Source organism: Drosophila santomea, chromosome 3L (assembly GCF_016746245.2).
Source record: "Drosophila santomea strain STO CAGO 1482 chromosome 3L, Prin_Dsan_1.1, whole genome shotgun sequence".
Classification (NCBI taxonomy): domain Eukaryota; kingdom Metazoa; phylum Arthropoda; class Insecta; order Diptera; family Drosophilidae; genus Drosophila; species Drosophila santomea.
The window spans coordinates 3511646-3536446 of NC_053018.2; the positions used below are offsets into that span (position 1 = coordinate 3511646).

The 24801-nt window shown below is 39.5% G+C and overlaps 3 protein-coding genes across 4 annotated transcripts; 2 read left to right on the top strand and 1 right to left on the bottom strand.

Annotated features, from left to right (window-relative positions):
• Positions 1 to 160: 160 nt before the first annotated feature.
• On the top strand, positions 161 to 6521 carry LOC120449177 (UPF0687 protein C20orf27 homolog). The gene is made up of 2 exons (XM_039631519.1): positions 161 to 392; positions 4990 to 6521. Exons 1-2 carry the CDS (start codon positions 356 to 358, stop codon positions 5493 to 5495), a joined length of 543 nt encoding a protein of 180 aa, XP_039487453.1. The 5' UTR covers positions 161 to 355; the 3' UTR covers positions 5496 to 6521.
• Positions 6522 to 7834: 1313 nt separating this feature from the next.
• LOC120447446 (cold shock domain-containing protein E1) lies at positions 7835 to 16630 on the top strand. 2 transcript variants are annotated; one of them, XM_039628805.2, is made up of 10 exons: positions 7839 to 11409; positions 11553 to 12106; positions 12183 to 12577; positions 12641 to 12848; positions 12924 to 13367; positions 13429 to 13582; positions 13645 to 13814; positions 13874 to 14821; positions 14886 to 15063; positions 15127 to 16630. In XM_039628805.2, the coding sequence occupies exons 1-10, from the start codon at positions 11373 to 11375 to the stop codon at positions 15141 to 15143; spliced, it is 3105 nt and encodes a 1034-aa protein (XP_039484739.1). In that variant the 5' UTR covers positions 7839 to 11372; the 3' UTR covers positions 15144 to 16630. The 2 variants fall into 2 exon arrangements, with proteins under 2 accessions (XP_039484737.1, XP_039484739.1); XM_039628803.1 differs by having other exon boundaries at positions 7835 to 11409; positions 12641 to 13367.
• A 724-nt stretch (positions 16631 to 17354) lies between these two features.
• On the bottom strand, positions 17355 to 24801 carry LOC120448189 (E3 ubiquitin-protein ligase CBL-B-B). Its single transcript, XM_039630054.2, has 6 exons — positions 23893 to 24801; positions 22798 to 23205; positions 22563 to 22687; positions 22374 to 22495; positions 22179 to 22310; positions 17355 to 20462 (listed from the first exon to the last, which is right to left on the bottom strand). Exons 1-6 carry the CDS (start codon positions 24444 to 24446, stop codon positions 19152 to 19154), a joined length of 2652 nt encoding a protein of 883 aa, XP_039485988.1. The 5' UTR covers positions 24447 to 24801; the 3' UTR covers positions 17355 to 19151.

Below are 24801 nucleotides of genomic sequence, written 5' to 3' on the forward strand. Positions count from 1 at the left end.
TTAATTTTTAATATTCAACGGATTTTTAAATATCCCAAACGCATTTAACATTTCTATTAAAGCATTGAACAAAAGCGCCATTGCGGCAGAAGAGGGAAGCCAGAAATATGACTATCGACTCTGCACGTAACATCGATAGAGACGAGAAATCGACAGACCCACCACCACTATTGTTTATTTTGTTTTTCGTCGTTTTTGGATTCTGATTTAAATCAGCTCGCGGCGAAAATCGGCAAATTCTGAACAAGCGCGTTCTCCATTTAAATTCTGAGTGTAGGCATAACGACTGGCATTTAACGCACCCACCAAAAGAAACCCAACCAAATCAAGAGCTGCGAATTTGTGGATCCTCAAAATGTGCGACGAGTCCGTTGAAAATGTGGAGCATCAAGGTAAAAATTAGTAACTTTGTTTGCCGCTCTTATTTGTCCAACTCATTTGTTTGGCCATTAAGCAGCGCCCATTATTTGCATAGAGAGCACATCAAGTGCGTTAAATTATCATTAGGAAAAGGCGGCGACTTGGGCCCTAGCTCCTGGGGTAGAGGGGGAAAAAGGGTAAGTGGGGGTAATTGCGCGTGGATTTCGGCGATTAATTCGGTTTAATTGGAATGGAATAAGAAGAATAAGAAGAGTGCGCTAAATTTAGGCAAGTCAGGCAGCTCAAGGGAATCGCGCTTCTTTGCTGACCTTTTCTGCTATTCAGGACAGCTGCACTTCTGGGCTGGGAAACCATCAAGCAACTGGGAATGCACTGGAAAAAGTTGGGGAGCACAAGTCAAATAATAGGTGTGGTATGCGAACTATTGAATGTGTAACTTTAAATGCGTAAACACAAATGAATAACATTCCTATTTCTGATAAAATTGCTGATAAGTGGTTGCCTTTTAAATAGGTTTACGCAAAGTAACAGAAATAATAACATGCCTTTTTTTGCTTGCAATTGTGTTAAATACATTCCCAATGTTTTAGCCATGTTTTGTACTTTTAAGTCATTGTTTTGTTCAGTGTAAGTATGCATGAGTGCTTTGGCCATTTCCTTCCTGTTCACTTCACACATTCGATTTTCCCCCACTGTTGATCTTTGACCTCTTCTTCCTGCTTTTCTGTCGCAATATTAAAAATAATATTTGTTCATGGCCAAAGCTAAGCCAATTTTGACCACCTACCAACAACAACCACTTTTGTTGCTGCGAAATCGATGGTTTTCATTTTCATTACCATTTCGCCGACTTTGTCGCTATTCGCGTGACTTAAATGGGTTTCCTTATCGCTTTTCGCTTTTCAAACGGCGCTTGACCAGAATTTTTATCAGCCTGTTGCAAGCGTTCTTAAATTGTCTTAGATTAATTTTAATTTATGATCTCCTGACAGAAGTTAATGAATTGTGGGCAGCAAGCACATGGAAAACGAAAATAGTTCCCAACGCTCGATTCACACACTTTCCTCATCAATTAGGAGCTATCAGACTTTTTGAGGGGCCATTTCAAGTGGCAGTTATATTCGATTCATTTCGGTTAATAATATATGCCGAAAACAAACACAAGTTGAATAAACGAGATGTAGATCTTTATAATTATTGTACTTGTTATTACTTTTTGCCTAACATAACGTAGTTGTTTATTTTAGTATTTACAAAATTTGTTTTCTCCTTAAGCTTATCGCAAATTGTCGTGAGTTAGTGCTTTATAATGGCTGCCCGGCGTTTCATGAGCAATGCTAATTGCAAATTTTTTTTGGCGCCCGCCCCAAGAATTATACTCTCAACACCCCAGAGATGAGAACTATAACGAGCTGATTAAATTGCATATAACCTGACCGCCAGCAGAGGTTTCCATTGTCGCAGTCATTGTTGTTTATGGTTGTTATAATGCTTTCTATAGAGTGATGTGCAATTGTGCAATCCTCATGAGGTGGGCTATTTATAGACAACTTGGATACCTGCAGGCACGTTGTTTTTGTTGCATGACGGAGCACCACTTGGGCCAACCACCAACCACCACTTCCACACCCACCATTTATAGGGGGATCCATTCGTGATTGATATTTGTCTCATTGGGGCACGGACACCTTTTCAATTGTTTTGATTCGAGAGGCAATCTAAAATATACGAGTACACAACTTACCATATTGTTATGCATGTTTGCAGTTCGTTCTCGTTTTGCACTTTGCATTTGGCATATGGTATTTGCTATATTCTATATGCTATTTGGCACGTACGGCGATTGGTGGCCTTTTTATGGCATCCCCCAACTGGGAAGCACCTGCATTAGTTATGGCGCAGACCCACAAGTACCGCCGAACAATAAATGTAGATGAACATTAAATTTGATGGCTCAAAGTTATATAATTCAGCATGTGAGGGTGAGAAAACTCGGACAAATTGGGCGAGCATGACTGAAAATATTCAATCAGGAACGGTTATGGCATCTGTTTATTAAATTTAGTAGATAGCTGGTGATAAAAGCTGGTTATCTAGAGCAGAATGCCTCTGGATCATGAAATAAACATGTAACTAGCAGCAGAGCTTCTAAAAACCTCCTTAAATTCGAAGAATCTGTAGATACACCTCTTTATAGATCGATATAACCAGTTCCAGCTTAGATCATAGATCCATACATTTATGAAGAGTTTCTTGACTATTCTACTATAGATCCCATTTCCATTATTTAATTTCGAGCAAACGAACCAATTGAGATACATAGAGAAAGCCAACGAGAATTCAATTGGCAGACAATCTGTCTGATATGCATCACATAATTTATCTCTATACAAAAATTGTGTGCCGCAATGAAATCCCGAAAAAGTTGCCTGTGCTCGAATTCGAATTTGAATTTGAATATCTAGCAATGGCAGTTGATTGTGAATTTCCATTAATGGTTAATCAATGGTGATTGGAGGGCACGTGAGACCAGCGAGCGCTTTTCAGTCAGTCGGATTTTTAAGTGAGCCGCCTGACTGCTAAATGAAATTTATAGAAAGACCGGATGGCAGTGGCATTGTGAAAATGTTTCCCTCCATTGTTGAGGCGGCTTTAAGCAGATTAAGCTGGATTACAATGAATTGCTTACACTTACACACTGCGACGCGGCCAAGGATTGCTTCAATTTCGCATTCGTCTGCATTTACGGCAGAAATTAAATAAATTACACATAAAAATCATGTCCATTTCCTGCACATTAAAGTGCAAAATTGAATTATTACGTTCTGCTGAGCGGGCGATCAGCCAAATAAACAAAAGAATACAGACAAAATGGTCGAGAAGAAAAGAAAAATAAAATAAAATTAAAGAAAATATCAACCATTTGCGTAGACATTCCAATCGTTGCGACACCGAACACAAAACAACATAAAATATCCATTTGAAAACGGAAAACAAACACAAAACACGTTTCAAATCAAATAGATAGTTCACAAATGAATATACAAATGCAAAAATGCGACTAACTGCATTTGAGTTCAAATAAACCTATTACAGCAAATTAGATAAATATTTGGATGTGAAAGGCCTTAGTTTTTCGAAACGAACTGTCTGAATTTCCAAATTTCTGTTGAAATGTTTTGCCGAAAAGAACAAACTTTGGCCACAATTTCCGATGCCAGTGCCATGACCAACTAGTCAAGGGTTTTATTTTTAGCCAAGAGTTGACTTTTTGGGGGCCATGAGATATGGCGAACAATATCTAGGCGACTTTTAGAATTCCTAGGGGAATCAAATATCTGATTCTTGAACGAGCAGTTAAATTTTATGAGCTGCATAAACACTTGTCAGCGATTTGTTAATTGAAAGGCAAAGCAAGCGGTCTATTGAAAAGCATTTACTTAGTTGTACTATGCGATACCCCATGTCAGTCATTAGCAAGTAAATATAATGCTGATTTATACAGAAAGCACCATAATTCAACTCAAAATACGCTAGAACCTGCTGAACAGATCACATTTCAGCTAAAATTCAACTATTTTCAGTAAAGTTATTTGCAATGTTTATTTGTAAATCCGAAAAACGTATGTTTTGAGTGTAAATATAAGATTGATTTATGTGCTAAAAATGGCGCGTATATTTATTTGTATTGTGCATGTATCTAGTTTTCAACACCTTGTTCACATTTTTTTGGCAATGCTTCGCTTATTCATCATTGTTACCTCACAATTGCCATGTGTTAGCAACAATTAAATGCTGGCAGAAGATACTTTATTTATAAATTCCATCGCGAAATTCGACGCTTTAAATCTGCAAACATCATTTCATGCACTTGGTCCCAATTGACCCAGTTTTAATGTGATTTAAGTCCTCAGAGAGTCCAGTTTCTTAACTCACCATTCATTCATCTGTTCTACACAGTGAACATTCTGAAAATATATTTTTAAAATTTGTATAATTCAAGTATAACCTCCAAAGTAAACAACATTTAAGAACTTATACGAAAAAAAATCATGAAGTTAATTAGGCAATTTAATAGCTATGTTCCTAATTAGTTCTTAAATGACTGCTATTTTTCTCACAGTGCAGGAAGGGGGGAAGTGGAAGGGGCGTTTAATTACACGCTTACACGCAATTTCCGCTGCGAATGCCGCTGGCGGAAATTTACTTGAGGGCGGGCCCGAGACTTCTGTTTGCCAGCCTGTTAATCTCGAAATATTTTACTTACTGGGGTAATTTCACTCGATTTTACCTGGCAATCTGGCTGACCTTAGGCTCCGAGAGGTACAATTTTGTATTATTTAACAAATAAGATTCTCAATTAAATTCTGTGCAAATTTACAATCAGCAAACATGCAAACAGATTGGGGAACTCTACTGCGTAACTTGTAAAAGGTCAGGTTTAAAGAATCTTATGAAATTCCAGACACGAATAGAGAATATGAAGTATAAAATAACTTTGGGGCTATAAATTGAATAAAACGAATGCATAAATCAAGTCATATAATGTAAATTTAAGATTACTTTTCTGAACACAACCAAATCTAACACATACCTACATTGTTCCAGACCACCATGTGCACTTCGACACGAACACGGTGAAGGATGACTTCGAATCGGACAGCTGTGTGACATATCAAAGGTCGGGCGACACGATTGTGGTGAGCCTGGGCTTTCTGCAGATCAGACATCGCTACCTGATCGAACTGAAGCTGCCAACGTCGCTGTTCGGCGATGCCAAGACGCTGGCCAGCAAGTTTGAGCCGGTGATCAGCGCCACACCGAGTTTGCACTGCAGGATCACCGAGTTCGAGGGCACCAAGCACGACGAACACGACTTTTTCGAGATGAAAATCGAGTTCTTTGCCTACAAGGAAAAGCTGCTGCGCGAGGTCCTTCACATCGTCAGCTCATCCAATGCCAAGGAGCTGCTCCAGCTGGTGATCGCCGCCCGGGTGTTGGGCAAGGGCAAGGGAACACCAATGCTGCGGACGGGCATCCATTGCATCGGCGTCGAGAAGGATGACGATGAGTCGGAGGCCTCCGATTTCGCTGGCTTTGATAGCAAGCCCTAAGCTGGAGTTCCAATTCACGCCTTGCCGCAACTTGTTTTCTTAGTTAATTGCAAATACTTGCATAGTTCTTAAGTGAAGAAGGAGAGAATGATATGTAACATTAGTTATTACCTACACAGTTATTGTGTACGTAGAACTCATTGAGCATTTACATTTAGATTTCGGTTTCAGTTTTGCTTCTTGTACTTAACATTTGTAAAATAACCGTGTCCGTTTGAGTTGCACGTGAGTGGGCGAACTGCCAATAATACTTGACATTTTGATTGATACTCAAGACCGTGTTATGCCCAAAATTCTTAATTTCGCCAGTAAGATTAAAATGTTAAACAGTTTGTCGTCAAGTGAGTTTTGTCATGTATTAAAGCAATCTAAATCATTTAAAAGTCAATTTCATGACCTTTTGAACAATGGACAGTTTTAGTAGCCAATGAAGTTTCGGCTTAAAAGTTTTTTAAAATTTTAAATATCGCTGTACATACATAAAATCGTATTTATTTATATTCCATAAAAGTGCACCATATACAAACTATTGTCACAAAAATATCTGTTTGAAATATATCCTCAGAACTACACAGAGACCAAACTTTGGACCTTTTTCAAATGTGTATAGAAATGTAACGCAATCCGGGCAATTGACTAACCCTACAGTATGCGAAACCAGATGCAATTTATTGTGTGACCAAATCGAAGTGCTCGTAACGTAAAAACTATAATCTTTACCGAAGCAAGATATTAAGATATTAAATCTTTTTGACTATAATTAGCCCAGATTTATAGTTAGCGAGGGCGTTTTTGAGAATCTATTCATGTTGATAACATTTTGCACTGTCGAATGTATAAAAGGCACCGTAACCAATTAACTAGATTTTGTAAATTGTAATCTTTAAAAATCTGTTCAAGGATAACCAATTTATTAGCATATGTATTGGATCCCATTATCATAAAAAAGAATACTATTTAAGTTTATGAATTAAGCAACTAACGAGCTGCTTAAAATGCCGTAAATAAAATTCGTTAAAAGACCCAGATATACTTACAATTTATTTGCTTTTCCGTAAAACACTAAAAGGTATTTAAAAAATTTGAAACAATTGAGTTTGTTTTGATCGAAGTTCCAAAAATTATGGACCTAACTTCATTGCTAATTCATTTCTATGGCTTGGAAACTAACTTAAATCTTACAAAACGTAATTATTTGAAAATTTAAACGTATTAAAATTTTATTTAGTAATAACAAGATTTCAAATTTATTGTTTCATTTGTTTTAGAGATTTGTATATCAAAACGAACAAATAGTTTTTAAGATTGGGGGGAAAAGTTTTTTTTTCAGCGGAAAAGGTTTTGGCGCTGGCTTAAGTTTGAGAAGGCTAAGAATGGTTCTTGTCTTGGATTTGGGCAGCTTAAAGTGACATATTCAAATTAAAGATTTGCAAAAATAAAGCATTTCATTCCATGAACTAAGTTTGGTTGTAATTTATATTCATTTTGTAATCACACATTTTTAGAACTTTATAATCCTTCCAATATCACTCATTTCATTAAAGCTAAATAGTCCGTTTAAGATTAGATTATACAAATATAAGCAATAGAAGTTTAGAGAGCCCTGCTCCTACTCCCATGAGCACTGACGTCACAATTGACCCTCACTTTGCGCACCTCCCAACACTGCCATCGCTCTGTCGGCAAATATGGCGCCCGCTAGCAGTTGTTGTGCTGTCGTGTGGTACGTGTGGCTGGTCCAGAAAATTCTCGTTCGCTTCAAATAGGGCTATTATTTAACTCAAATTCGAAACGAAAATATGCAGAAAATGTGACGCGAACAAAGCTGTGATGAAAAAACATAAAAAGTGTTAGGGAAATCAGGTTTTTAATGGCTAAATAACGTTTTTCTCGATGCCCAGCCAGATTTTCTACGCTTGTGTGTGTGTGTGCGTGTGATTGAGGGTACCAAATTTGCAGCCCGAAAAAAAGTTGAGGAAGAAAATCCATTTTTTTTTACCAACTTGGCACTTGGGTGGCTGTGCATGTGTGTGTAGTCGGCGGGCTTGCTAATTTTACGCAAAAAACCACAACAATAATGTGTAAAAATAGTTTACGATTGCAATTGCGTGTGCGTGTGTATGGGCGTGCATGTGTGTGTGCGTAGTAGGTTGAGTCAGTGTGTGTGCAATTTTTTCCGGCAGGCAAAAATCTCTCCATTTGCAACACTGAAAAATCGATAAAACTGCAGCAAGACTTTTTCGGTGTAGATTTCACTAGCCAAAAATAAAAAAAATATAATAAAAGCTGCAAAAATATGTCCTAATCGTTTCCACTTTTCTCTTTTTCTCACTCAACAGCTTTTGTAACTAAAACTCCGTTTTGACATCACTTTCATCATAATCTGAACAAAAATAATAATAATATAAAAATACAACAACAAATATGATATAAAAATAAAAAAACCATCGAAAACGAATCAAAAAATAATACATACAAATATAAATCGCAAATAATTGAAAGTTACAGCAGAAATACATAAAAAATCTACAACAACATAGCTCAAAAGGAATAACTCAAAGCAAAAACTTTTTAAGTTTTTTGACTCTTCTTTGTTTTTGTTTCGTTTGCTTTGCAAAGAAAAACATACAAAACAGAAAAAAAAAAAACGAGAATTTTTACGCCGCCCGTCGGTGTGAGCGAGACAGACAGAGACAGAGAGAGGGAGATAAAGCGACTGCGCAAATAAAAAAAGGAAACAAAACAACAAACAACATAAAAAACAAGCCAAGCTTGAAACGAAGACTTTCAAATAAAACAACAACAAAACCAACAACAAACCAAACAAATTGAAACGCTGTGAAATTAACTCGTCAATACTCAAAAGCACCAACAAATAAATAATAAAAAGAAAAGCCAAAACAAAATAAAAGGCAACCCACGAAGGAGCAAGTAAAGCGGAGTTTAACAAGAAAACGGCAAAAGCACTGAAAACAAAAAAGCAACGGAAAACGAAACTAACGTGAAATAAAAGGCAACGGCGCTGCGGCGTTCGGACTCTCGAATAAAGCAAAAAAACAATTCAAGTAAACCGCAAAAACTACACTTAGAAAAACGCTAAATAAATCCCAAAATTCCTCATTATTTTTCCTGAAAAGCTTTAATTTAATTACGAATTTTTTGTTGTTAAGTCAGAGTGAATTCAATTTGCTAATTAATTTTAATTAAGACAACAACCGAGCTACAAAAGCAGCAACAACAACAACAAACAAACAACAACCAACAAACAACTGAATTAATGTTTTAAAGTACAAAATAACCGGGAGTAAATCAACAACAAATAATTTAAACATATTAAAAACGATTTAATTTAAAACGCAACATCAATCTAAATTATTTAACTAAACATAAAAAACACTGCTAGAATTTAAGTCGATAACTGATAAAGGCCCAAAAGGGCGAAAGAGAAGTGAGAGACAGAGCGATAAACGGAGGAAGAAGCAAGGAGAGCTGAATAAAACCGATTAAGCAACAATTGTGCCGCAAAAAAGTGTGAATAAAAAAATATATACTAAAAAAATAACGGTAACAATAAAGAAAACATTTAAAACCAAAAATCTACAAGAATTCTATAAGTTTTAAGTCACGTTTTACACAGACCTACAACAACAACACCAGCAATTTAACTTAGCCAATAAATTTAATTACAAAAAAAAACAATTATTAAGTGAAAAGAAAAAATAAACGGATTAAGAAAATATATATAGAGAACGCATAACAAATTCAAAACTGCGGCCTTGTGCCAAAACAACAGTTTTTATTTTTTCCAATAAAGCATTGTTTTTTACTAGTTTTCAATTCAGTTTTTTTATAAGTGTACCTAGTGAGAAATGTTAAAAGTCTAAAACAGCAAAAGCAACTGCAACAAACGGAAGTAAAACGGAGAAAAGAAAAACAAAACAAATTCAAAGAAAGATTTAACAACTCTGTGATAATTACTGTAAATTTATAAATTTAAATAAACAAGAAAGGAAAAACGCAAAGAAAAACCACAAAAAAATCTCTAATGAAATGAAAGGAAAACCCCGTAATTTTTAACAATAGGCGAAGAAGAAGAAGGAGCGAAAGAGGGAGCAGAAAGCAGAAAAACATCTTAAACCAACAACAACTTTACACTTAAGAGCAAATGCAAATGAAAAGATAAAAAACATTGAAACAAATTCGTGATATCTTAAAGGACTTCGATACATATATACTATAGTATATTATATATTATATTATATAAACTATTAAACTAAGCTTAAATCTAGTGAGCGTCAACCGAGAAAACAAAAAAAAAAAAAACAAAACAAAGGAATAAGTGAATAAATAACAAAACCAACCAACACAAAGCAAAAATAAAAACCGTAGGTTATGAAAAGACTTCAAAACGCATTCAAAATATATATATATTTAAACAAAACAAAATAAATCGTAGACTTAAAGTTCAACATAGTAAATGAGCGAGGATAACTTTACATAACGGGTGTCCTATATCTATTATATACATATATAAAAACAAAAACAAAAAAAAACCTTAAAACTCATAATTTTTGCTTAGTGAATAGTAAATGAAACAGCAATAAAACAGCAACAAAAACAAAAAAGAAAAACAAATTATACAAATCGTGCAACCGAAAAGTAATAGCAACGTACAGCGAAACAAAATAGGAAATCGACACAGAAAGGTAGTAAGAGAGAGAGAGAGAGAGAGAGAGCGAGGAACCGGAAACGGAAGTCCCGAGAAGAGCAAGAAGGAGATTAAAACCTCGTCCCCCAAAAATCATCGTTGTACTAAAGGTATTCGAAAGTAAATAAAAAAAATCACTACTACTTCCTATAAACCACAACGATTGCCTACAAAATATATATTATATATATGTATACTAAATAGAAAACAATATAATCAAGCAAATCACACAAAATATTCAAATATCAAACAAAGCTAATCTAACCCAAAAGTAAAAAGTATTCCCAGTGTATTTTTCTAGTAAAACTAAAGTAAAAATATAAAAAAAAAACTCAACCAAAATCATTTCAAACAAAATGCAATAATTCAATAATAATTCAAAACTCGAAAAAAATAAAAAAACAAAAAACACCAACGGCAGCAGCTGGTATGCATTTTCATCGTGAAACCACAATATTTTGAATACACAAAACAAGCAAAAAAACAAATATTTAAAGAACAACAACTTTAGAAAAAGGAAAAACAACCTACAACAGACCCAGGAAGGAACTTCAAACTACCAAAACAAACCAACAACGTTACAATATTTGTCGGCATTTTTTACAAGAAATAAAAACACAAAACCACAAGGAACACAAAAAACAAACAAACCAACAACAGCAAAGGAAAGCTAAGTAAAACCACATTTTTTGCGGGGCATGCCCTCAAAAAAAGACAAAAATTTTTATTAACTTCGAAGACAAGGAATTTCAGTGCCTCTTGTGCCAGTGTTTAGCCAAAATATATATACACAAAAAACAAAACAAACAACAAATAAATAACAAATACGTATTTATTGCTTAGTTTTTTCTCTTTGATATAAAACTACACGAAAAAAACTTAAAAAAAAAACAACATAAAAACAAAATTCAACTAAAGTGAGATCAACAAATCTGTTTTCGGTCATTTTTCGCGCTTTCTTCAACTTTAACTCTCGTTCCAACCGTTCTCGTCATTCGCATCCATTATCGGTTGATCGGATAAAACCACCGACTGACCAATAACTCCTATAACATCGTAATCGCAATCACCATCGCCAACAACCAGAACCAGTCTCCAATTTGCTAGTCCTTATCAGCATTTCTCTTTGTTAATATCCAATCAAATCAAATCAAATCAATCAATCAAACATGAATACCCAATCGAAGGTGTACCGCATCGGCGAAGGTAAGTCCGAAATTTGCTCTCCTACTTATCTAGTTTATATGTCCCTGCTTTACTTGAAACATTTTAAAAGGACTTTAACTTTTTGGCATATTGTTACTGAAGTCCTTATAATTTTTGCTTTTATTTCCCATGCAATGCTGCAGAAATTTATGACAACTTGCCAGGCGATAGTTATTTCAACATGAATGCCATTCGCAACCTGGGAATCCCAACCACGTTTCCGACCATTGGAACCTTTACGCTTGACTCTACTACATTGGGACTGCAGCCCCAGGGTCAGGGACCGTCGCCCCAGCAGCAGCAGCATCAACAACAGCAGCAGCATCAGCAGCAGCAACATCAGCAGCAGCAGAATATGCATCACCATCAACATCAGCAGCAACATATGCAACAACAGCAGCAGCAGCAACAACATCAGCAGCAACATCAACAGCAGCAGCAGCAACATCAACAGCAGCAGCAACATCAGCAGCAGCAGCAACAACAGCATCCGACCATTGGAATGTTTGATGCCAACGAGGTAAACGATGTCATCCAGAATCCTCCCCAAATCGGGGTGTTCCAGTCTAACAGCGTTCTGACCAACGGAGCTGGCAGTGGCTCGTCCATTTTTGGCTCGCAGTCGAGCAATTCATCGGCCGCTGCTGCAGATCCCAGCCAGACCACCCGGGAGACTGGCATCATTGAAAAGTTGCTGGTGAGTGGAAAAGAAGAGAAACTTTCGCGTAATCACAATATCTAATTTTACGTTATTTGTTTTGTCTTAATTATAGCATTCTTATGGATTCATTCAGTGCTGTGAGAGGCAGGCGCGTCTCTTCTTTCATTTCTCGCAATTCAGCGGTAATATTGATCATTTGAAAATCGGAGATCCCGTGGAGTTTGAGATGACCTATGATCGCCGCACCGGCAAGCCGATAGCTAGTCAAGTATCTAAAATAGCCCCAGAGGTTGTTCTCTCCGAGGAGCGGGTCACCGGCACGGTGACCACCGAGCTGCGCACAGATAGCGCCAACAATGTGCTCAACTCCAGCGAGACCACAGGTCGCATAAGCTATGAGAACCGAGGCGAATGCTTCTTTTTACCCTATACCAAAGACGATGTGGAAGGTAATGTCAACTTGCGCGCTGGCGACAAGGTCAGCTTCCAAATCGCAACGAACCAAAGGTAAGGATTGATTTTGATCCTTTTTTATACGCATTGTAAACTAACAAACCTTTTCCATTGCAGAGGTAATCTAGGCGCTTGCCATATTCGCCTGGAAAATCCGGCCCAGCCGGTTAAGTATCGTGGGGTTGTTTGCTCGATGAAGGAATCGTTTGGCTTTATCGAACGTGCCGATGTGGTGAAGGAGATTTTCTTCCACTTCTCGGAGGCGGAGGGCAATGTGGAGCTGCGTCCCGGTGACGATGTCGAGTTCACCATCCAGACGCGGAGCGTAAGTGGCAGTGGCGATCCGACCAATCCCAACCTCCTCCAATCGAAAATGCAGTCTGCATCTGTGCCTCCGCAGGGCCGTGAATTTGCGTGCAACATCACGCGCCTAGCTCCGGGATCAGTGATCTTCGAGGACGTGGACAGCACGGTGTATAAGGGCCAGGTGCTTAAGTCGCTTGATCGCAATAACCCGGTGCGCCAGAACAACGATCCCTTGCCCGGCCGCATCCGTTATAGGGCATTGGATTACTCCGAGGTGGAGGTTCCGTTCGGTGACAAGGATCAAAAGGGTGACTTCACCCTGCGCCACGGCGATTGGGTGCAGTTCCTACTTGCCACGGATCGACGTGATCAATTGCAGCGGGCCACCTCGATTGCTCTGTTAGACGAGACCTTCAAGGTATCCGGCGAGAAGCGAGAGCAGGGCACCATCGCCTCTCTCAAGGAGGGCTTCGGCTTCCTGCGCTGCGTAGAGCGTCAGGCCCGTTTATTTTTCCACTTTACTGAAGTTTTAGATACGGTAAGAATAGCTTATTTATGATTATATTGGATTCAACAATCCTTTACTTTGTTTTATGCAGAGCCGTGAAATCGATATCAACGATGAGGTAGAATTCACTGTCATTCAGGAGCCTGGATTGGCCTATAATAACTCGCGTTTGCAGGCCATACGCATTAAACACTTGCCGCCCAACTCAGTGCAATTTGAAACTCTAGTGGCCAGCAACATAGAGGGTATGTTCCTGAGGTACCATTCCAATTTATACCATTTACTAATTCGTAAAATCTTTGAACAGGATGTGTAACTCGCGAGGCGCCCAAGAGCCCAATTAAATCTCAAGATCGCGTCGAGGGCGGTGTGATTACCTACGAGCATGCCGATGTTAAAAAGACTATAATGTATTTTCTTAAAGACTGCGAAAAACCACCAAGGATTGGGGAGCGCGTACGCTTCGATATTTACATGGTAAGTTTAATATTGAAACAAGTTCGAGAACCATACTTTAATTTGTTTTAAACCAACAGGTCAAACGTAACAAGGAGTGTATAGCCGTCAACGTACAGCAAGTATCACTGCATCAGCAGCAACAACAGCAGCAACAGCAGTTGCATCTTAATCAATCGAATGCTGGGGCAAATATCAACCAAAACGACCAGCTGGGAGGATTGTCGAATGGAATCAGTAGCAGCAGCTCAAATGCTTCGCTACAGAATGGCTATGTCATGCACGGCAGCCCTGGTGGCAGCACCAGCAGCGTCGGCAGCAACAATCCAGCTCATCTGGATGAGTTTAAGATGGAGAACAACAACCATGCCGGATCCGATGCCGGTCAGGTGTACCGTGGCTTCATAGCCGTTATGAAGGAGAATTTTGGATTCATTGAGACTTTGTCCCACGACGAGGAGGTCTTCTTTCACTTTAGCAATTATATGGGCAATCCCAATTGGTTGGAGCTGGGCCAGGAGGTGGAGTACACTCTCGCTCGGAACGGAAATACCTCCGTTTCTGGAAACTGCCTGCCGGCGGAAAATGTCCGTATGCTGCCAAAGAACTCCATTCCCCAGCCGGCTGTGCTGGAGACCACACACAATGGCGTTGTTGCTCGCCCACTGCGCTGCATTAATCCCGACCAGCAGGAATATGCCGGTCTCATTGAAATTCTCGATGAGCTACGTACCACAGTCATTTCGCAACACGAGTTCGGGATAACTAGTCTGGTGAACAAGAGGGATCTGCTTCAGAAGGGCGATCTCGTCAGCTTCCGCATCGATGAGAGTGGTCGAGCAGCAAACGTAAATGCCGTAAGGCAGAAGAAACGCGCCACTGTGGACTCCATCAAGGGTCAGTTTGGTTTTCTCAACTTTGAGGTGGAGGACGGCAAAAAGCTGTTCTTCCACATGTCTGAGGTGCAGGGCAATACTGTCGCTTTACATCCAGGCGACACCGTGGAGTTCTCCGTGGTCACCAATCAGGTGGGTTGATTGCTACTACTTGCATTGATTTCATACTAACGAGTATTGTTTATTTGCTCAACAGCGCAATGGAAAGTCTTCGGCTTGCAATGTTCTGAAAATAAACGATCGTCCGGATCGTCTGATCTCGCGCCTTAAGCTCAACGGCGATGACACTGTGCCGCGCCTAATCCTCATTCGCGCACCCAAGGGACCGCAGGGCAAAGGCTTTTCCGTTTTAGCCCGTCATCCACGCATTCCAGGTGAGAACGCGCATATCACATTGTTTAATGGAGTATCTTACGTAACAAAATCGAATTTTGCAGGCAACTTGGTGGAGTAGATTGCTGAAGATGTTGTATAAGCAAGCCAGGATATTAGATGCACATCAAAGACAATTACCTACAGCTATATATATTCTTGTACGCAAGCCATAACCGAGCAGGCTACCAATCAACAAACTAACAGCAACGTGAACTTGTCGCCCTTACCATATACACAAACATTTATAACGAATATAATCCCTAGTACCAAGCAAACACTATTGGAAACGATTGTAATTCATAATAATGGATAGCAAAGGCATACATTTAATATTTACGAAACTACTTAATGGCAACTCAACCAGAGAGCTCTTCGTGTCTGAAATCGAAACTTATTTGTAATATTACCAACTAACCCCTCCACCATTGTAACGCTTTGTTTTTAACTAGACGCAACGGTGAACCGAGTTGTGGCCAGTTTGAAAACAAAATGAAATTGAAATCCAAGTGTCTGAGAGATAAAACCAAAACGTTTGTATACGTATACTATTTTCTACTAGTTTGCTTTAATTTTAACTAATTAAAAAACCAATGCGATAAGTGAGAACAAGGAAACAAGCAACATAATCTATGAAGTATTTATTCTAGAATGGCAACGAACTCCTTGCATAATGGCGTTAGAAATTGTATAAATGCAACACTCTATTAACATTTATCTATGGCTGGCATAGTTCCTGCTTCTACTGTATCTTGATCTACTCGTATTCTTTGGTACTTCTCGAAAAAATGTTCTTTCACTGCTTTCAATCTTACTGTTAACGATTTATATTTATTGAACAATTGTTGTACTACGACTGCAAGTTATGTAGAACAACAGTCGCAGCAGCGGCAGCAAACAAAAAATCAATCAATGGAGTGAAGCATGAAGAAAGTATTTATATCTACAAGTACATATATATTTTACATATTCATTAACGTAAACATACCTAATATTAATGTTATTATTTCCCATGATTTGATCTTCGCTTGTATAAACACGTCAAGATGTTTTGCCAATTTCTTTAGTTGCATTCAGACAGTTGCATTAACTTATTACATAACATATTATACAAAAACATACATGCTACATCGTAAATATTTATTTAAAGCAACAACAAATCGCATTACGAAAACTCACAAAAAAAAATAACCAGGAGAGAAGAAAATTACGAAAAGTTTTGTGTAACGATGAAGAGCAAATTTAATTTGCTGCGCCAAATCTGTTGAAACCATTTAATGAAGATTATAAAAATAATTTTTAAAAAATCTAAATATACGAAGAAAAAAAAGCTACAAAAACACAAAAATAAACAAAAAAAAAAAAACAATCTTTATGAGCGTGTCGTGTGTCGGTAACAAAGAGCAAATATTGTGAAAATTATGAATTTCAATTACTAAAGAAACAAAAACTAAATGTAACAACAAGGAAACACAAAAGAAAAACACATTTAACAAGCTAACAACAAATTTGGGATCAGTACGTCCTATTATAGCCATGTTATATACATACAACTAAAAACAGAGAGAACACAAACAACCAGAACTTACACTAAGCAGCAACACTGACACTCACAGACAAGAACCAGAACAAAGAGCATGAAAACATAGTAACTTTAATATTGTATAAGGATTATACATCAGCGTACATATAGCGCTATATGCGGGATACCAATCCACACGGATACATCCTGCCGGGCGGGTGGGGTAATCGAGGTTGACGACACAAGATGATCGACAGACATGCCAAACGCCATCGCCATCGCAGCCCAAAAAAAAAAAAAAAAGATTTTCAAAGTGGCCGGCAGCTGGGCGTTTTGTCATTCATGCAATGCAAGAAATGAACAGCACAGTAACTAAAATCCTTATTACGAGAAAGCAACAAAACCAACATGAAAAACAAAAAACATTTCAAATAAAATACACAACAAAAAAATCGTAAAACCTACAAAAAATGTAACAAAAACATCAAAAAAAGATAAAAAAAAGAAAATATACAAGAAAAATACATACATACATATGTGCTTGAATACGAAAAAAAAAATCGCAAACTATATAAGTCAAATAATACAACAACAACAGAATAAATAATAAATACATATTTCAATAAACTAAAAGTCCCCATCTGTGTATTTATGTTATCTACTGCTGGAGTCTGAGAGTAAAACGTAATAATAAAATATACTATTTGAAACAAATGCTTTTGAGTTGGCGAAGAGGGATCCCCCAAACAGATACATCCAATGAAACGTTGGTTTTGGTTTAATTTTTCGCTTTTATTTATAAGAATAATTTATATCTGCTTAGATTTGTTCGGTTACATGACGTGACTATGGTATGGTATCATCGTTTCTCAATTGCTGCCTCATTTGGACAAAATTCTCGGTTCATTGACTTTGCTTATCGGTTGTTTTGCTCTCTATATGCTGGAAATTTCAAATTTCTGCTTAAAATTCACGATCCATTCGCTGAAATACTTCTAAACTTTGAATGCGTTTAGGTAATGTCAGATAATCTTACGATTTAGCGCTTGCATTGATTTCTCGTTTTAGTGAATATATTGCATTGATTTAGATTCGTTTGTTACTTTGGTTGTCGCATGTTAAATATATCGCCTATTTATAAATATATATATCGCCTTAGGTGTAGTAGATATACGAGTATGGCAAAAATTGTGTTTTTCGTTTGAGGGACTAGAACATTTTCTGACGAATTTCAAAAACCGATCGATCGATTATCATATGTATATAAAGCCAGTAAAAAGGGATTCGTAATACAAATTGAATTATGCATATTATCTCATTCAACTTTTGGGAGATTAATTGATTCGTTTCGAACTTACAAGTACTATTATTACAAAAACGTTCAAGCTTTGTATAAAAAATCGAGGTAAACTTGATAGTGCATCGGATCTGTTTGGGTTTTGGGTGTTGTGTCCTTAACTCGTGTAATCCTTGCTTGCAATTGGTGTTCATGGGAAACTCAGAATTCTGTGTTCGTTTTCATTTTCAATGTCTTTTTTATTTTATTTTTTTTGGAGGCATTCGCCACCGAAGGCATTTCAATAATGGCTGCGTTCGATTCAGATTCTTCAATATTCGGTTGGATTTTGCTTTGGATGAAACGATGGACTACTTATAGATGGGCTCATGAGCATGACAGTGAAGGAAAGCGTCGATCTAGTTGAGTTACTATATCTTTGGATACCAGATCCTGGCTTTGTCTTTTTCTTAATGGTTTTTCTTATCCTTTTTTTGCGAGAGCGAGAAAATTTGAATATATATATTCTTCGTTTGTTTGGGGTGGGCAAGTTTTTCTTCCAGAACTGCGTAAATACGAGTTATAATTTCTTACATATTTGTTTGCTCTTAATAGGAAGAAGTTAGATAGTCTTAATTTAAGTGTACATAGCTATATTTGATATCCAAGGGTTGTGCTTAATTTTCTCTTCGCCTTACTGGCAATATTTTAATCTTTCTTTCGTCATTATTAACTTTTTGAACCGGGAAACGTGAATTGCTTGTGCTGGCTACGCCAAGTGGGGACTTCCAAGGACTCAAGGACTCCTAGGATCGCAGAGCCCAGCGTAATTGTGGGACAGGTGGTGTGTGAGTTTGGTGCTCCTAATCGAAAAATATTTACCATGCTTTTATAGTCTAATGCGAATTTTTGTGTTTTCATTACAGTCGAACTTCTCTTGTGTTTAATTTAGTAACACTAGCGTTTAACGATGGGTTTGCTACAATCGGAGAGTTTTACTATTTTATCATAATTCAAATTAATAAAACTAATTGGTTTTACATATAGTTTCTAAACGAATTGTAAAGATGCCCTTTAAATATACATAAATTAGAGAAACATACTACATGAATAGAAAACAATTTCACCGAATAAAAAATCTTAATTTGGTTAATTTCACAAATTTAACAACCTAATTATAATGCCAATATGCAAATGCTCGAGTGAGAGAAGTTCGACTGGTGATCCTTTTCTTTTTGTTTTGGATTAAGGACTATCATCCGATTCAACAATCCGACGGCTGGCTGGGCACTTCAGGCGCTGTTCTTGGAGACAAACTCGCGCAGGATGTCGCCGGCCATCTCGATGTTGTTGCGCGAAATCCCTAAGGCGGTGATCGCGTTCTCCTTGGAGTAGCCCGCGTTCATCAGCCGGGCAATGTACTCCAGGTTAATGTTTTCGTAGGGCACGGTGCCGCAGTCTTTTTGATTGATCGTCACGTTCGCATAGAGCAGCGGTTGCGGTTGCGATTGCGATTGCTGGACAGGATTGGACCCATTGCCCGCCATCGCTGCCGCTGCCGCCGATGTCGTCGTTGTCGTTTGGCTCTGTTTGGCCGAGGAGGCCTTCTTACCGTTGGCCAGTGCCGCAGCGGAGCCGCCGCTGCTGGTGGTGCACAGTTGCGTGTAGTGGGAGGATGCCGAGTCCTGCCGGCTCAAGGTCACGCCGCGCGCCTCCAGCGGGCGGGTATCGATCACCCCACTTATAGTTTCCGCCGGACCCACTTCAACGATGTCCTCGTCTAGCAGTGAGAGCACCGGCGATGTGGTACTAGTGGCTATCAGCTGCTGTCGCATCAAATCTTCGGCCAAGGTGTCCACGCTAGGAGAGACATGTGGTGGTATTGGTGGTGCCGTCGTCTGGGGCGGCACATTATCCAGGCTGCACTGGATGTTGTCGATACTCTTGCTGCTGCTGGGTGCCGGTGCTGGTGGTGCCGTAGCCTTGCTGGGTGTCTCCACGCCAGGTGAGGATTTTCGCGGTGGCAGGGGAGGAGCTACAACAGATGCTGCCGTTGCTGGTGTGCCCGGATCATGGAGATTCTGCAAGATGGCATACGAACTCGAGCTGGAGGCATTGTCGCTGCTGCTGGTGCTGCTGTGGCTGCAGTTCTGTGGCAATTTCTGGCCATAGGTGGAGTTGGCCACACAGGAGCCAATAAGCGGAGCACTCATCCTGTTGGTGTTCTTTTGACTGGAGCTGGCTCCGCCGCCATTGCTGAGCACCGCTGAAGCAGGAGGAGCCGAGGGCTGTGGCTGCTGGTGTTGGTGCTGGTGTTGGGAGGAGGAGGATGATGATGCTGCCACTGATGCTACCGATGCTAGAGAGGCGGAGGAGGATGTGGAGGCGGCGGCGATGGCGATGGAGGAGCAGGAGCTGCTGGGCAGGCTGAGGGTGGGCGTGCCGCCTGCATAGAGATCGTTTTGCACGGCCATCAGGCTGGGCGTGGTGCTCCGGCGTCCCAAACGTGGCGATGTGTGCGGACTGTGCTTCTCAGTCGCCACCGTGGACGAGGTGCTGAGTGCATGCAACGATGAAGTGGCTATGTTGAAGTCGCCCATATCCTAAACATATCCAGAACAGAAATCAGATTATAGGTCTCCTTGCAGTTCAGTGTATCACCAGGCATGGAATAATGAAAAATGTTTTCGATCAAATCTCATGGACAACGATCTTCAATATTAGATAACTTTAGAAAGGAAGTGTAACTTAACATGTTTGATTTCTAGAACCTATTAAATAAGTTAACAAATGCGAAAACGTAAAGTTCAACTATTCCATGTGAAAATTGCCAACTGAACATTGTAGACCACTTAAGCAAATAGTTTGCCGATCATAGAGCATGCCGCTGGCTGGAGGAAATTGGCATGCACATCAAACAGAAAATCTGAGGAAAATAAGAGTCACTAGTAAAAACAGAGCTAAATCAATCAGTAAGAAAACATATAAATCAATTCAAACCAATATTTAAATATTCATATTATGCATATATTTTGTTTTGATTCAGTTTTTTTTTTTGTTTTGTTTTGTTTGTGGTTGTGTGGTTGTTTCGTTTTTAGCCGTAAACTTATTAAGGAAATCAAAAACTAATCGCTAAATGTATAAAAATTGCATTAGATGTATTATATAAATAATCGTTATAGTTATTGTGTACATTAATGCGATCTGATTTATGGTTATATTAAATTAACGAAATGAGCCGAAATGTGGGTTCGATTTAAAATTTGTAATCTAATACTTTTCGTTCGTATTTTTGATAGCAACGAGCGCTACAAATTCTGGCCTTGTGACACAGGAAATCAAAAATTAATTTACATACAACATACAATCTAACTAAATTATCGATCGATTCGAGGCCTCCTATGTTTAGCCTAATTTCTAAAACCTTTTCGGTTTCCTTTTCTTTTTGTTAATAATAAATTACAGTCTTAGGGCAGCGCGTTGGCTGCTTACAAATAAAATTGAATTGATGGGGGAAGTAAACGCACGCTACTACAAACTAAATGTATCTTTGGAAGTGTTAAACAATAAACTAAAATGAAATAAACACATAACGGAGTACAATGAATAAGAGAATGACTCTAGAGTAGGGATAGATACAAAAATATACTGAGGCATACAGGAGATAATCAAGTTCGATGTGGAAGAGAAAATTCCAAATACTACAGAACAGGTTACAATTATAAATTCCATAGTGCCTATGTACAAAAGTGCAATCGAGGGCGAATCGAATCGTATCGTATCGGATCGATTAAAATGATTCATAAACAGAGGCGAACGTGATCAATAGATAGAGGGAGCGTGAGAGAGGAAGAACGAGCAACTAAACGAACGCACACAAACCAAACCGGCGGAGAGAAAACAGAGGAAGCGATAGCAAACGATGGTTGATGAGCGACTTCCGGTCAAAGAACTTTAACTACGTTATGCATGTGCTCGATGGACAATGGTTGTGGTTGTGCTTGTGGTTGTGGCTGTGATTGGGCGTGTGTGCGTGGGTCTGTGAGTGTTAGTTGCATGAGTTTGGCTAATAATTTAAATATGTTACAGCTAAACAAACAAAATTAAACTCGAAACTGCCACTGCGAACTGCAGGCTAAACATTAAACTTATATAAACAATAGCAGTTGTAAAATCTAAAATATATAATGTATATATAGGCATATATAACTGTATAAACGAACCAAAGGTAATCATAAGAGTAATATGTATATAAATAGCAGCACAGGCGGCAGCGGAGCAGGCGGATCAGGCTGATCAGGCTGTGAACAAAACTATACCTCAGTGTCGTCTTCTTCCTGCTGCTGCTGTCGCCCATTGGTGACGTTCCGGTTGTGTTGCTTGCGCGGATCGAAGGCGTCCACGACGATCTGTTCGGTGCCCTTGATTTCGGCCCGACAGAAGGGACAGCCCTGCAAGAAATCCATTGTTAAGTGGGTGTTGTGGATGTTTAATACGCAATTAACTCCGCTCACCTGTCCCTCGGAATCCACTTGCCAGGAGGTGAGGCAGGGAGTACACAACAAGTGGCCACAGGGCTCGATGCGGATGTCTTTGTCGTTCTCCGCACAGATTTTGCACAGCTGAAAGGTGCTGCCTACAATGCCAAATGAATAATTGTTAATACAAAAAAAGAAAGTGGTTGTCATACGACAATAGCTTACCCATTTCACAGTATAGTTCGTATTGCTCTTGGGTTACGGTTATGTGGTCCTCGGTGGGACTTTGAACGGCAGACGACAGGTCCGGATTGTACGCTTGGCCATCTGGGTACAAGTAGAAGCCCTCTCTGGAAGTCAAACATAATGGTCAGCAACGAATAGACTTTTAGAATACAATTATAACTAGAGGCCTTAGGGGCCATTATATGATATTCTTTGGTAAACTACTATCTCTCACCGATGGCCATCGAGCAGCGCTTGGCACAGCGACTTGTTCTGGGGGATTGTCTGCAGAATCTCTCCCTCGGCAGTTACGTAGCCGATGGCCCATTGGCCAAGCCGCGTGCAGGAGAGCCGGAAAACGTAGCTGCCCGCCTTGAGGATGTAGCGCTGTAGGCGAGCCTTCACCTCGTCGTATGTGAGAAACGCCACGTAGCCCGGATGTGTGACGGCCAGTATTTGCCAGTTGCGTAGCAGTGTCACCCAAGGCTGGAAGAGGCGTGTGAAGACGTCGAACTCGAAGTTGGAAATGAAGTCGTTGCAGGTAAGATCGATAGTGGTCTTTAGGGCCATGGCCTCCAGGCCGGAGATTATGGGATGTACTTTGTTAAGCTCCTGCCGGAAGATCTTCCAGGGAACCAATGTGCTGCGGGAGAAAGACGTGGTTAGAATCGTGAGTATTTGTGATATATTTTGCTTTGGAACAATGAAATTATTTGTATGAATTGGAATTGTAAATTTAAGGGAATTGATATGTAACTAAAAATACCCTCTTCCGCAATTCTAATAAAAAGTTTGGGTAGGGAGTTCGCAATAATATGATAAACTATATGTAGACACTTTGAACGTGAGTGTGGAATATAATAGCTTTCTAACCAAGAAGAACTCTTTCTACAATGCTGATAAAAAGTTTGGGAAGGGAGTATGTAAAAACAGTATGGAATCACTTTGAAGGTATTCAAAATATACAACGGTTTGTGCTGATTGCATATGTGATATCCATTTGTGGTATTATCCTTTTAAATTTCAAATATGGGCATTCACATTTGTACCCATGATACATATTTGCGCTAAGACCGAACCAGTTGAAACTGGTTTGATTCAGACACGCTATTGGATATTCAGAGTTCCAATTCTAGTGGAATTATCCATATAAAATCCAATAGAAATGAATGAACTGATTTTTAGCTAAGATATTACACATGGTTTTAAAACCACACAATAAACAAATAATTTATTTAGTTCTTATACTGTTTTGCCTACCAATAAGACTTGGTATTGTTATGGGTATGATGTTTCACTGTGCACTAGGTTCCCAATAAGCGCCACTCACCTGTTACCGAAATTGCTCTTCCAAAAGTCGGCCGCGTCCGCCTTGGTGATCCGGAATTGATCTCCGGCAAAGACACCGTTGGGGAATATGGCCTTCAGTTCGCTGAGCATGTGGGAGAAGACCAGGCTGAGCTTGGTGAGATTCCGGCGGTAGTGGGAGTTCTCATCGAACATCTTCTCCTTGCCCTCCTTGAACAGCTTGATGGCTTGCTTGCACTTTCGCATCAGATTGTTGATGAACACGTTGAAGTGCTCGTTGGCATGGAGCAGGTGCATCTGGTCCTCGTTCTTCGAGTAGATCAGCCTCAAGCGCTGGTACGTATCCGGCAGGATGTCCAAAATAAACGGTGGACTATTCTTCAGATTCATCTTGGGCTGTTGGCACAGTTTCACCACCTTGTCCATCAGCTTCCACGTCTTCTCGAGCGTCTTCTTGTCGGTGGACAGGCGCTGGGAGACGCAGGCCTCCGAGATGGCGCCGTGCAGCTTGGAAAGCAGCGATGGGAAAATCTTTGGCTGCGATTGCACACGGGTTCCACTGCCTCTCGTCGCCATCTTTTCTCTCTGCCGCTGCGCTGCCTCTGCTTCCTCTTCTCAGCTCGTCTCCTTCTTGTTGCTGTTGTTGTTGCTGCTGCTGCTGCTATTCTCGTCGTTGTTGTTGTTGTTGCTGCTGCTGCTGGTGGCCGTGTGTAGTAGTAGTGGTGACTTCAGTGCGATTTTCCCCCACAAGCTAAACAAACGCGATCGATCCGATTGGGTGCCCGATCCTCACGGCTGTATCCTTGCACCTGGCGTGTGCATTTGGGGCTACGCGTTTCGGCGACGTTTACGTTTTTTAAACCCACACAATATTTTCGACTTTTTCAATGAAATCTCGGTATGACCGCGGCCGCAACGCCAGTAAATACCA

Coding starts and splice junctions, on each gene's coding strand:
- LOC120448189 (XM_039630054.2), bottom strand. CDS start 24,446: ATGGCGACGAGAGGCAGTGGAACCCGTGTGCAATCGCAGCCAAAGATT. Junction 22,496..22,562: donor CGAACTATACTGTGAAATGG/GTAAGCTATTGT, acceptor TTGGCATTGTAG/GCAGCACCTTTCAGCTGTGC. Junction 20,463..22,178: donor AGGAAGAAGACGACACTGAG/GTATAGTTTTGT, acceptor GGATATGTTTAG/GATATGGGCGACTTCAACAT.
- LOC120447446 (XM_039628803.1), top strand. CDS start 11,373: ATGAATACCCAATCGAAGGTGTACCGCATCGGCGAAG. Junction 13,815..13,873: donor TACGCTTCGATATTTACATG/GTAAGTTTAATA, acceptor TTAAACCAACAG/GTCAAACGTAACAAGGAGTG. Junction 14,822..14,885: donor TCTCCGTGGTCACCAATCAG/GTGGGTTGATTG, acceptor TTTGCTCAACAG/CGCAATGGAAAGTCTTCGGC.
- LOC120449177 (XM_039631519.1), top strand. CDS start 356: ATGTGCGACGAGTCCGTTGAAAATGTGGAGCATCAAG. Junction 393..4,989: donor TGAAAATGTGGAGCATCAAG/GTAAAAATTAGT, acceptor ACATTGTTCCAG/ACCACCATGTGCACTTCGAC.